Source organism: Sceloporus occidentalis, unplaced genomic scaffold (genome assembly GCF_023333645.1).
Source record: "Sceloporus occidentalis isolate IW3139 unplaced genomic scaffold, rSceOcc1.0.p SCAF_3, whole genome shotgun sequence".
NCBI classification, from domain to species: domain Eukaryota; kingdom Metazoa; phylum Chordata; class Lepidosauria; order Squamata; family Phrynosomatidae; genus Sceloporus; species Sceloporus occidentalis.
Window position 1 is genome coordinate 16,915,642 of NW_028316983.1, and position 13,114 is coordinate 16,928,755.

At 43.4% G+C, this 13,114-nt stretch overlaps 1 protein-coding gene across 10 annotated transcripts in view; it reads right to left on the reverse strand.

Annotated features, from left to right (window-relative positions):
- LOC149315604 (guanine nucleotide-binding protein G(s) subunit alpha-like) overlaps positions 1-13,114 on the reverse strand; it is a 155,252-nt gene that overhangs the window by 4,311 nt on the left and 137,827 nt on the right. For 8 of the 10 annotated variants that reach the window (XM_089513725.1, XM_089513722.1, XM_089513724.1 and 5 more), the window contains exons 6-11: positions 8,362-8,416; positions 7,776-7,849; positions 6,933-6,991; positions 4,486-4,606; positions 3,582-3,712; positions 18-88 (exon numbers count right to left, since the gene is read on the reverse strand). In XM_089513725.1, the coding sequence (XP_089369851.1) occupies positions 18-88; positions 3,582-3,712; positions 4,486-4,606; positions 6,933-6,991; positions 7,776-7,849; positions 8,362-8,416 (511 nt within the window). The remainder of the gene's footprint in view (positions 1-17; positions 89-3,581; positions 3,713-4,485; positions 4,607-6,932; positions 6,992-7,775; positions 7,850-8,361; positions 8,417-13,114) is intronic. The other 2 variants (XM_089513726.1, XM_089513723.1) reach the window with 1 other exon arrangement.

The following is a 13,114-nucleotide window of genomic DNA, read 5'->3' on the forward strand; positions in this document are numbered from 1 at the left end:
GAAGAAGCCATACTTACAAGAAATTCATCTCTAATAAAATACTTGGCCCTTGTAACTCTAGGATCCTCACCAGGTTCCGGTGTTGCTGCTCAATTTAAAAAAAGAATGAGGATTATCTTAAAACAGGAAATCCATGTAAATACATTGACTTGAAATTTAACATAGTGAAAGGATGCAGATCCACAGTGTATTGTGCATTATATTATAGAATGAGAAATTGAGGAAACAGGGAAGATATTTACAGCCTCTAAACTTGGGTGGGCTGGCATATTTATTTATTAATTAAAGTGCTTTTTTCTGAAAAGTGGACAGCAAGTAAAGCTTTCTTTGGACTTAGCATTCATTTTTCTCATACAATACCCTTTGGAAAGGTTAAAAACAGCCTTTATGCAAGAAAATTCCTTTGGCTAGTTTAGGGGTGAGCAGCTGTCACTCTGTCCAGTTTCTAAACTGTAACTCCTCGAATTTCTCAATTTATGCTGTGCTGACTAGGGATGATGAGAGTTGTAGGCCAGAAGATCTGGAGAGCCACAGTTGCCCACACCTGTGCTAAAAGAAATGAATGCACTTTAGGATTAAAACCCTATATATATCTATATATAGAGATATAGATATAATCATCACAGAAGTGGGTGAGTAATATTTGATCCTCCATATGTTTTTGGCTTGCACCTTTTATCATCCATAACAATTATGTATGCTGTCTAGGGCTCATGGAGTCTGCCAAATCTGAAGGGCCACAAAGGCATTCCTGAAAATTGATCTTAAGAATTATTAATAGAGCAGTGGTCCTATGCTAATGTGATAAAGCATTCACCTGATCTGAGCTGCACCCACTCTGTATGCAATTGAAAGGATGTCGTCTTGAAGAAATGCCATTTAACAATTCTCAAAGGAGCGAAATCCTGCACAATCTTACATTTTTGAAAATTTAAAATAATGAAATTATGAACCATATTATTCTAAGGTTCTCAAGGAAAAAATAACAACCCTTATTCAGTTCTTCTTTCCTCCCATTATTTTCCCATGTAAAGTTTTGTTTGTTTAATGCAGGGGTAGGCAACCTTTTGGAGCCGGGGGCCGGGTTGCTGTCCCTAAGACGAGTCGGGGGGCCGAAGCCAAGGGGTGGAGCTTCCACCCTCCGGGGGCGGGGCTGCATGCTGGGGGCGGAGCTTCCACCCTCCAGGGGCGGAGCCTCCCCCGAAGCCCCGCAAGGAGGAGGAGGCGTGTGCCCACCCTCTCCTCAGTCCCTTTCTGGACAAACACCCCCAACCTGCATTCCAAAACACACACAACAGCACATTTGTGCATTTCACACTTTGGAAGGTGACACTCTCTCGGCTTCAGAAACAGTAGTTGCATGACTCTCAAGCTCACTCATCATCATCACCATCATCACACTATCATTGTCAAAGCAAGGGAGACTTGTTAGCATTAAAAGCACACAAAACACACTTTGGAAGGTGACACTTTCTCAGCTTCAGAAACAGTAGTTGCCTGCCCCTCAAGCTCACTCATCATCATCACCATCACCACACTATCATTGTCAAAGCAAGGGAGACTTGTTAGCATTAAAAGCACACAAAACACACTTTGGAAGGTGACACTTTCTCAGCTTCAGAAACAGTAGTTGCCTGCCCCTCAAGCTCACTCATCATCATCACCATCACCACACTATCATTGTCAAAGCAAGGGAGACTTGTTAGCATTAAAAGCACCCAAAACACACTTTGGAAGGTGACACTTTCTCAGCTTCAGAAACAGTAGTTGCATGGCTCTCAAGCTCACTCATCATCATCACCATCACCACGACCACCACCACCCCTATCATTGTTACAGCAGACCTTTTAGCATTAAATGCACTGAAAATACACAGAATGCACTCCTCCTCCTTCCTTCCTCCCTCCCCTTTCTTCCTCCTTCCTCCTCTTCTTCCTCCCTGCTTCTCTTCCTCCTACTTCTTTCCTTCCTCCTCCTCCCTCCTCTTCCTTCTTCCTCCCCTTCCTCCTCCTCCCTCCTCTTCCTCTTTCCTTCCTCCCTCCTCCTCCTCTTCCTCCTCCCCCCCGCCCCTTCCTTCCCTGCCTGGAGAGAGCCAGCCAGGGCCAAGGAGACCTCGCTGCAGAGGGGCTCCTTGGCTCTGGCAGCCCTCCTGCCGGCGGGGAGAGCCGGCCAGGGCCAAGGAGGCCTCGCTGCAGAGGGGCTCCTTGGCTCTGGCAGCCCTCCTGCCGGCGGGGAGAGCCGGCCAGGGCCAAGGAGACCTCGCTGCAGAGGGGCTCCGTGGCTCTGGCAGCCCTCCTGCCGGCGGGGAGAGCCGGCCAGGGCCAAGGAGGCCTCGCTGCAGAGGGGCTCCTTGGCTCTGGCAGCCCTCCTGCCGGCGGGGAGAGCCGGCCAGGGCCAAGGAGGCCTCGCTGCAGAGGGGCTCCGTGGCTCTGGCAGCCCTCCTGCCGGCGGGGAGAGCCGGCCAGGGCCAAGGAGGCCTCGCTGCAGAGGGGCTCCGTGGCTCTGGCAGCCCTCCTGCCGGCGGGGAGAGCCGGCCAGGGCCAAGGAGGCCTCGCTGCAGAGGGGCTCCTTGGCTCTGGCAGCCCTCCTGCCGGCGGGGAGAGCCGGCCAGGGCCAAGGAGGCCTCGCTGCAGCGAAGCCTCCGTGGCTCTGGCAGCCCTCCTGCCGGCGGGGAGAGCCAGCCAGGGCCAAGGAGACCTCGCTGCAGAGGGGCTCCTTGGCTCTGGCAGCCCTCCTGCCGGCGGAGAGAGCCGGCCAGGGCCAAGGAGGCCTCGCTGCAGAGGGGCTCCTTGGCTCTGGCAGCCCTCCTGCCGGCGGAGAGAGCCGGCCAGGGCCAAGGAGGCCTCGCTGCAGAGGGGCTCCGTGGCTCTGGCAGCCCTCCTGCCGGCGGGGAGAGCCGGCCAGGGCCAAGGAGGCCTCGCTGCAGAGGGGCTCCTTGGCTCTGGCAGCCCTCCTGCCGGCGGGGAGAGCCGGCCAGGGCCAAGGAGGCCTCGCTGCAGAGGGGCTCCTTGGCTCTGGCAGCCCTCCTGCCGGCGGGGAGAGCCGGCCAGGGCCAAGGAGACCTCGCTGCAGCGAAGCCTCCGTGGCTCTGGCAGCCCTCCTGCCGGCGGGGAGAGCCGGCCAGGGCCAAGGAGGCTTCGCTACAGCGAGGCTCCTAGGTTCTGGCAGCCCTCCCGCCGGCGCCAGCGACGGCCGCGGCCTCCCAGAGGCCCGCTGCCGCCGTCTGAGCCCTATTTGAGGGCTCCGGCAGCTGCAGCAGGCCTCCTGGAGGCCGAAGTCTCGCGCGACCTTTTCTGTGGTCGCACGAGACTTCGCCTCTGGGCGCCGCCATTTTTTCGCCCAAAATGGCGGCGAAGCCTCGCGCGACCTCAGAGAAGGTCGCGCGAGACTTCGCCGCCATTTTGGACGAAAAAATGGCGGCGCCCAGAGCTGCAAAAAGCAGCGGCCGCTGCCGGTGGCGGCGGCGGCGGCGGCGGCAGCAGCAGTCGGGGGCCACTCCAACGGCCTCCGCGGGCCGCATCCGGCCCGCGGGCCGGAGGTTGCCGACCCCTGGTTTAATGTATGTTGAACATCATTCTTACCATCTTCTGGTGTGGTATAGCGAGCAAATTCTGGAAAGTAGTCTTCAATTTTAGATTTTCCTGCCAAAACTTTCTCTGCTAGCAAATCTTGTTTGTTTAGGAAAAGAATTACTGAAATGGTCCGTAGCCACCTACAGAAAAGAGAAGCCAACATATTGTTAGAAATGTGGAAAATAAACCATGTAAAACTGGTATAAAATGTAGGGAATCGTTCAGGAGTGAGAGCAGATATCTTAGCCAACCCCTCCACAGGGTGGATGATGCTAGGAGGGACGACCATGTCCTCTGCCATCACTAAGTATGTAGCTGGCTTTGCTCTCCTACACATTCCTCAGCAGTGGATGGAAGAAGTGCATAGCAGCATGAAAAAGGATTCCCCTTTGTTACCTGTACTTTTCCAGATTGTGGGTAACAATGGGGATTCCCTTCCCTGCTTACATTCCATGAGGGAAACGTGAGGAAAGAGCTGAGCTAAGCTTTTCAAATAGGACAAATAGTATTTACTGACAAGTTCCTTGTACCCACTTCTAATTAGTATAATCTTTATTTTACTACTGTATATACTCTTCTATAGTGGGCTCTTGGTATCTGTTGGGGTTTGATTCAAAAAACCCCTGTGGATACCAAAATCTGTGGATGCTCAAATCCTATTAAATACAATGGCGTAGTAAAATGGCATTCGTTATATAAAATGGCAAAATCAAGGTTGATAGTTAGAATTTATAAATTTTAAAATATTTTCAAGCAGAGGATGGTTGAATCCATTGATAAGGAATCCATGGATACGGAGGGCCGACTGTATTTAAATACATTTTCAGCATTTTATACAATGTATTTAAGTATCACAAATAAACTTAAAGTAAGTATTATTAGGGGCATAATTGGTCAAAATGGAAGGATGGACCTGTTGTTCCAGATACTCTTGAAAAGGTTTAATGCTTCTTGAAGCCGGTTGGTCTGATTGTCCTCTCGTATAACCATGTTGTAGCTACTGCTGGCCACCACAAATATAATAGCAGTCACATCTAAAAAACAAACAAAAACAAAGCAAGCATCAAAAATACTATACAATCTTCAAGAACCTTCTCACTGATCTTATTCTGTTACATTCTAATTTCTAAAAAGTGAAAAGAATCAGGAGAACCTTGGAAAGAATGAAGATGACGCAAGAACAAAATATAAGCTTTCCTATGCACATGAGTGAAGTCAGAATATACAGTCCAAGTTACACAAGAAAAAGAAGAGACAAGGTCAAAAACCAAATATGATCAGAACTGACAAAAAGAAATGACTGAAGAAAAGAAGAAAATAATAGTTCCAATGTAATTCTAATGAACTTGTGGTGAAGGGATAAGAGCAAGCAGAGATGTGTCTTAAGGAAGATATTACTTTGTTCCTACAGCATACATTAATAGCTACCAGACCCCTTTAATCGTTGTACGTTCATCCTGTTAAATATTCTCCAAAGCAGTATTTACTGGAGAGGACAACAGAAACAGAAATGATGAAGAATGGAGGAGAAACATCATGAAGAAAGGATATAAAATTTAAAGTAATGACCCTCTTTCCTTCTATTTCATACCATACCTTATGTACAACATTGTCTCTTTCTTGGGAAACACAGACTCATAGGATCCAGCATTCTATGAGTCTGTGGTTGTGGTGCTCCAGACCCCCACAGAGCTCCCCAAGCTCCTACACTTTTGACATCAGTAAACAGGACAGATGAAGAAGAGCATGATTGAATCAACCAGAAGAGGAAGGAGCAAAAGGAAATACTAAATGGAACTATTAGAAGGGTACAAGGAAACATGGCACAATAACCAATTTGATACCAATACAAATATTTAACTATGGTGGCAACCACAATTCTTCCCTCATTAAAATATGTTGACAACTTTGACTAGCAGAAACAATTTTATTAAGTAGGAGAAAACCTCAAAATCATTTTTAAAAAGAGCTTTCTTGCCATCTTTATACAGTCAGCCCACCCCTTCTGTGGGGGATCCATTCTGGACACCCCCCGGTATAAGGGGAATTGAGTGTATGCTCAAATCCCTTTAACTATAATGTGGTGCGCTCCCACAATGTGTCATAGTGCTCACGTCACATTGTTTCTATTGGGGTTTGCCTACTGCATGAGTTCAAGTCTGCGGAAGGCAAGCCTGCAGAAGGGGTGGGCCAACTGTACACATTCGGTTACTAACTTGAACATGATATTCAAGGTGTGTGAAATGCTTTTTTCATAATCTTGTCTCCTTTCCAAATTCTCATTAAAGAAATTCAAGAATAATGTTCTAGAAAATACCAGTAGGCATTTGTGCAATATATACCTCATTCTGATCAGTACTTAAGAAATTATATATATTTTTAGCATTCATGTTCTATAGTAGACATTCTAAGCACTAACTAGTCTGCAAATGTACCAATGACTGCTTCTACTAATGTTTCAAAATATTTACTTTCTATCCACTATCGTAACTTTTTGATCAAATCTATCTTTTTCTTCTTTTTAAGCATAGCTATTCATCCTTCTTCACCAAGGAAAAAACAGTTTGTACATCTCAGAACAATAGGATCCCCACCCATCACATGCTTTTAGATTTTGGATATCCTAATGTTAGCAATGTCAGATCACCACAATTAGCACAGATCTGGCTGTGGCTTGATTTACTGTGAGCACATAAAAACTTAAGCCTCTCACTCTCACCCTGTAGAAAGAATAATCCACTCATCCCATGAAAGAAGAAGCATTACAAACAAACTTTATGAGGCATGCTTGCAGAGACAAGAAACAATGCACTACAAAAAACAAACAAACAAACAAACAAAACTCTGAGGCAGGAATGGGCAAAATATGGTGGTCCACAGGGCACATACAGTCCCTGGCTGGCTATTTTGCAGCCTGTAGAGTCCCCTACAAACCTGAGACACACTTCTCCAAAATACTTAAAACAACAACTACTAATAATAATAACGGCCAAAAAAATGGCCAAAAATGTGAAAAAAAATATGGCTGTCTGATTCCCTTTACCTCTCAAACCCCCTTCCCTAAGCTGTAGAAACTGGCTGTATTTTGGACAGTTCCTGGAACTGGAAATGACCCTGCTCCATTTTGCATTGCACTGGGAGTGGCCATGCAACCCATGAGGGGAACCAGGTAACCCCCACACTCTTCAAAGGTGTCCCCCTTCCTTTAAAGATTGCAATAGAGGTTATCAAACAGACCCAGTGAAGCCAAGTTTTTGCTAGCAGATATGTGATAAGCAGTTAACTGAGGTAAGTGTGTCCTATGCATGGATAATATATGTAATTTAATAGGCTGCTTATTTTATACATGCTCAATCTTACCATTAAAACACTGGATCCATTTTCGGCGTTCATCTCTTTGCCCACCAACATCAAACATACTAGAAAAATAAAAAATAAAAACTGTCAGTAGCATACTAGAGTTTCCCTCATTTTACCTATATGCATCTGAACCAGTGAAAGACTGCTATGTTAGACAACCAGTGAAACAACTATAAATTTCTTATTCCTAGAACCAGGGACCACAACTTATTGTCAGAATTAGATGGCATGCAGGCTCTGGCAACCATTACAAGGGACTTTGCAGCTTGGTAATTAACATTCGTCTTCTAAGTAGCACTTACAGAAGCTGAAAGATAAAAACTGTGGTGATTTATGTTGTGCTTTTTCAAAACCAACAAGAAAAAAAAGGATTTGTAAATTTCTATTTGTCTAACTGATAATTTGAAAAAGGACAAAACCCAAAAGAAAAGCTAATTCAGATACAGAGTGGCATTTTAAAACACAATTGCAACCATTGGATTTCCATATGATAGTTTGCAATTATCACACGTGAAATACAGTTGAATAAACTGGCCCCTTGTTTCATTTAATCTTCATTCTGAATTGAAACACCACTTTTACTGATGTGTGCTGTATGCCTTCAAGTCACTTCCAATTTATAGTGATCTTAAGGGGAACCACCTATCATGGCATAATTTGTTCATAGGGGGTTTGCCATTGCCTTTCTCTAAAGCCAAGAGAATGTGACTTGTTGAAGGTCACCCAATGGGTTTCCATCGCTATTCCATCGCTAAGTGTGGATTTGAACCCTGGTTTCCCAGAGTCCTAGTCCGACAACCAAACCACTACACCATGCTGGCTCTCGCTTTTACCAATACTTACTGGAAATTGACTTTGTCCACCTGAAACTTGGTTTCAAATATTCCTGATGTCAGAACTCTGCATCTGAGAAGGTCCTTAAACAGAAGGGGGGGGGGGGGGAACAGACTGATTATTAAGGAGTTCTTCCCTTAACTCCAAAATGGTTACTTTTGGAAAGAATACAAGACTTAGGTCTAATCTGCACTGCACAAATAATGCAATGTGACACCACTTTAACTGCCATGGTTCAATGCTGTGGAATCCTGGGAATTGTAATTTTGTGAGATAGGCCCTGTACAGACAGGCCAAAATAAAGCTGCTTCGGGTCATATTGGAGGTATGCTGTTTAAATTATGCATGCGTCTTAAGAGTCCGGAAGCCACACCAAGCCATGCTCCAGTCCTAAGAAGGTGGCAGCATGAGCTTTCGTAGACTTAAGTCTACTTCCTCAGATGCATCAGAGGAAGTAGATTCTAGTCTACAAAAGCTCATGCTGCCAACTTCTTTCTTTCAGTTAGTCTCAAAGGTGCTACAAGATCTCTCTACATACTGATTCCACAGACTAACATGGCTATATTTTTGTATTTCCCAAAGACATGAAACTCACCTGGTCAGAAGGTGTGTATTCATTTTGCTTGACTATGTCAATTTTGTCTAGAAAACTAAAAGAAAAATGTCTCATTAGTAAATCTGTCATAACTAAAATTCATTTATAACTCAAATATGTCCCTTTCAAGCATTTACTGGCTTTTATCTAACACTTTCCGTTCACTACATTTTGTATTTGGACTTTTCTATAGAGCAAAGAAACCTTGCACTTAATGTAGATACTGTACTTAGTATGGCCATCCAGTAGAGGGCCAAGAACATTATCTTCAGCATCACAAAACTGAAATAGCCATCGTAATGAACAACAAGCTATAAATACAACTAAGTTTAACATATCATCACATTAATAAATATACATGTCACATGTCTTTCTTGACATCATTTTATGGTCCTCCCTTTAGATGGAGGGAACAGAATATGTACCAGAGACATCTTAGTTTCTAAAGAAATATCAAAATGATTCCCAAACGAGGTGAAATCTGGAAAGGACACATGTGGCACAAGGCATCCTCATTTCTATTCAAGTGTGATCCCCCCTCAAACAAATACTGCAATTGAAATTTGGAACATGGTATTAGCTGGCTAAATACCCTAAAGGCAACAGATCCTGTCTGATCTTGGAAGCCAAGCAGGGTCAGCCCAGGTTAGTCCTTAGATGGGAGACCACCACTGAATACCAGGTGGTGTTGATTATATTTCAGAGGAAAACTAACTCTGTGCATTCCTCACCTAAGAAAACCCTATAAAATTAATGAAGTTGTCATAAGTTAGTAGGTGACCTAAAGTCACATATTCACACACATTTGCTTAATAACAGAGGACAACACACTAGCACAGAGGAGGTCAAGACACACAGAGTCAAACTCATAGCTCAGGGAGGCTCTATCATTCCTTCACATATACCTGAATCAACCTAATGAACTGTTGGTTAAGTCTAGCAGCAGCAAGCTTAAACTACTAGTATGTAAGGTATATAAAAATAGTTGGGTCTTGATGTTTGGCTCATTTGTGCTTCAACACCATTAGGGTATCTCTTCAGTAGACAGTAAGCAGACAGATAGGCCTGGTTTCGGCATAATGCTAAACTATGGTTTAAGTATTTACATGTAAGCATGCCCTAACCTCAATATTCCCTCTACCTGCCATCACAGCACACATCAACACATTTTAAATACATGTTATGTTTCCCAACATGCACAGGGAATAGTTCCACGGTACGTCTCAGTGGTAAAGAAAATCAGACAACTCAGCCAATGCCATGGACTACTCAATGCGATTACATGTTAGCACAAAGCCAACATGGAGCAGTTTCATTAAAATTTTCTGGCACATGCATGCAAATTAATGGGGGGGGGGGGGAGTGGGATTTGCAATAAAATGTTTCAGCATGATGTTCTCCTCCAATCTACAAGATTTTAGCTACCCAGTCAAGCCCTTTTCCAAGAAACTTTATTCCACTGCCGGTCTACTAAATCACTATGATTCCCATGCCCACTAAGCATACTCATTCCTCATGAGAATAAGGGTATTTCCCCCTTTTCATGCAAATCTTGAGGCTTCCCCAAGTATTCTGGCACTTCCCCTCGCAATGTCTTTTAAGCTACATAAAGATCCAAATTTGGAAAAAAAACATTCACTATTGGTATATAGGATGTCTGCAACTTGTAAGCTATTTGCACCCCCCCCCCCCCCCCGGGCAGTACCTTGACTTAAAACTCACAGAAGCTAGAATAGAAGCTAGAGTAGAACTTCTCACTAGTAGGTACCGACTTTTAAATCTTATCACCCAAAGGTATTACCCACCTCCCACACTTTCACATGTGATTATTTATGGCCTCATTAAGAGACAGAATGGTACCCTCTCTACATGTCATACTGAAATACATACTACCTGTATTGATATAACAATTAAAATATGTGTTTGTTCAGTGTTAAATTAGTGGTGCAACACTAACATTTTGTTGTGGAAGAGAATATAAGTAAAAGGCAGAATTAAAGTACATGTAGAACCCATTTCAAAATCCTTGAGAAGCACTTGTCCTTTGAGAATTCCTGATGCTGACATTTAAGCTTCTTATACTGAAACAACCATGTCAGTCTGGTTGTTGTGTACGTTCAAGTCATTTATGACCTGTAGCGACCCTAAGGCAATCCTATCATTGGGTGGTTGTTGTTTTTTGCAAGATTTGTTCAGAGGGGGCTTGCCTCAGCTTCCTCTGATGCTGAGAAAGTGTTACTTGTCCATGGTTAACCGGTGGGTTTTGATGGCAAAGTAGGGATTTGAACCCTGTTTCCCAGAGGTGCAATCCAATACTCAAACCATTACACCACAAGCTGTTTTTCCACATTAGTCTTAGGCTACAGTTATTTGAAAATGCACACAAAAAGGACCTTTTGAGTCTAATTTGAATGCATTTCATAAATGTTATGCAGTATTTCATATTTCTACAATACAGCTTTGGAAATCTTACATTATGTGAAAACTGAAATCCAATTCTATACATGTTTACTTAGAAATAGGTCCCACTCTACTGGTGGATGCTACTCTCTGTTACAAAAAGTGGCAAACTTCAGTGAGTATGACAGGCAATTGTTTGCTTCTGATCGCTCCCCAGACTTCCAAAAGTGCAAGAAATAAAATTAAGTAAAAAAATTTTTTTAAAAAGGGAAAGCTAAAGAAAGAGGGGGAAAACAGGGAAAGAATAAGAAAATAAGGAAAACAGAAGAAAAACACATCTACATCTTGTTCTGAAAAACACTATTTGTTCCAGTAAGTATGCTAAGGACTGTAACTTCATAACAGACTCCTAAGAATGTCTATTCAGATGCAAGATTCAGGGAATTTAAGGAGGCTTACTCCCTGGTAAGTATATGCAAGACTGCACTCTTGGTCTCAAAAAAGCTGATCCAGATTTTGAATAACATGCCTAGAACTGCAGCATGAACCTGTTAAAATGCTTTTGATGTTGTGCAGCACGTGGGGCAACACGCCAATGTTTGGCAGCAGATTTTACACCTTCGTGAATGTAGTCAGCAGCTTGTGAGCTAGAGAAACACCTCTCCCTTTTTCAGTGAACGAAGAGACTAGTGAGGCTTTTATTCTTAGAAGAAGTTCCATTGTGTACAACAATATATACATCGACACCATACACCATCCACACTAGTAACAACCCACTCTGTGAGGCCTACTAGGCCTTGCCTCTCACTCTGGGGTCATAAAGGATCCAGCCACCCTCCTGAGTCACTTTCCAGACTGGTGCCATTCTACAGGACTTTACAGCACTTGCTGACTAACTTTTTGATGTCACTCCCTGTTTAAATGCCTAATCCTTATGGTTCACAGTAACAAAAGTGAAAGGAAAGGATAGTTGAGTCAAAATTTTTGAAGCACAGAAATATAGCCAGCAAATGTCAACATTTATATACTAAATGCAAGATAATGATTACAGACTTAAAATATTAGTGTTTGCAACAACTGTAAGTCATGCTAACTCAAAAATGCTGATGCTGGATTCAGGTTTTTCATAGTGCATTCAAGTTTCATTTTTACAGCACATATTCAGAAAGATTCTTACTTCTCCATTAAACAGCACTGGTTTTGAAAATGCACGCACAATCAAGAAATGAACAAGACATTTCCAAATATTGAGGCAGGAGGGAGTGGGGACAACCACCTTGTTGTTGTTTATGCAGACTATTTTTAGGCCTGTGATTTCCTTTTAAAAAAAACATAGCTATCCAGGAACAGCAGCACCAGAGTAGAGTGCTCCACTGGAGAGGGACTTCTATGGCTATATGTGTCCTAGGTAAAGCAAATCTGAATGCCATAAACAAGTCCCAACATTTAACTGGCCAGCATTCAAAAACAAAATTCCTGTTATTGTGCAGGAATTACAATACAAGCCCACAGCCTTTTCAATAGCAGCATTTTCTCACTTGAAAGTGTGTATGTGTGTGGTGTGTTGTTTGCCTTCAAGACACCTCCAACTCATGGAGACCTTAAGGCAATCCTATCACAGGGTTTTCTTGGCATGTTTCTTCACAGGGTGTTTACCATTGCTTTCCTTTGAGGCTGAAGGAGTGTGACTTGACTAAGGTCACCGAATGGGTTTTCATGGCCAAGGGGATTCAGACCTTGTTCTCCACAGTCATAGTTCAATGCTCAAAGCACTACACCACACTTGCATGTGTGTGCTGTTATTAAAGATAATAAATGAAGTACTTATTTCTGCACAGGGATGGTTGTGGAAGTGGCAAAGAACACAAATGAAGCAGAAAAAAGAGGCAACTATACTCCTAGCTATATCAGTAAAGCAGAAGGCTCTCCAAGAGGATGCCATAATATGCCACACAGGATGCTCAAACACAACTAAATTGATGTATGACACAACTTATGCATCTTCATCAACTTCTAAGACTTAGTTCAAGTTGTTTCATACTGTACAGTGGCTTGGTACACTATCATGGTCATAACCAAAGAAGACATCACTGAAGTGTTGTGTTATCTCTTCCCTATATCAAGAGTTACTTATAGGATAAGAGAAATCTCTCTCTGCCCATATATTCCCTAGCGATGGGGTATGGTGACAAGCTACTTTATTGTACATTTTAGGTTTCTCTGATCCTCAGAGGTTAGAACCATCAGCATAGGTTTCTTTTACACACACAGGTAATGCAGTTTAGCTTGCTAGCTTTGCATGTTGCTTGAAATATTTACAACTAAAAAGTAAGTCCACACCTATATTGTTTCC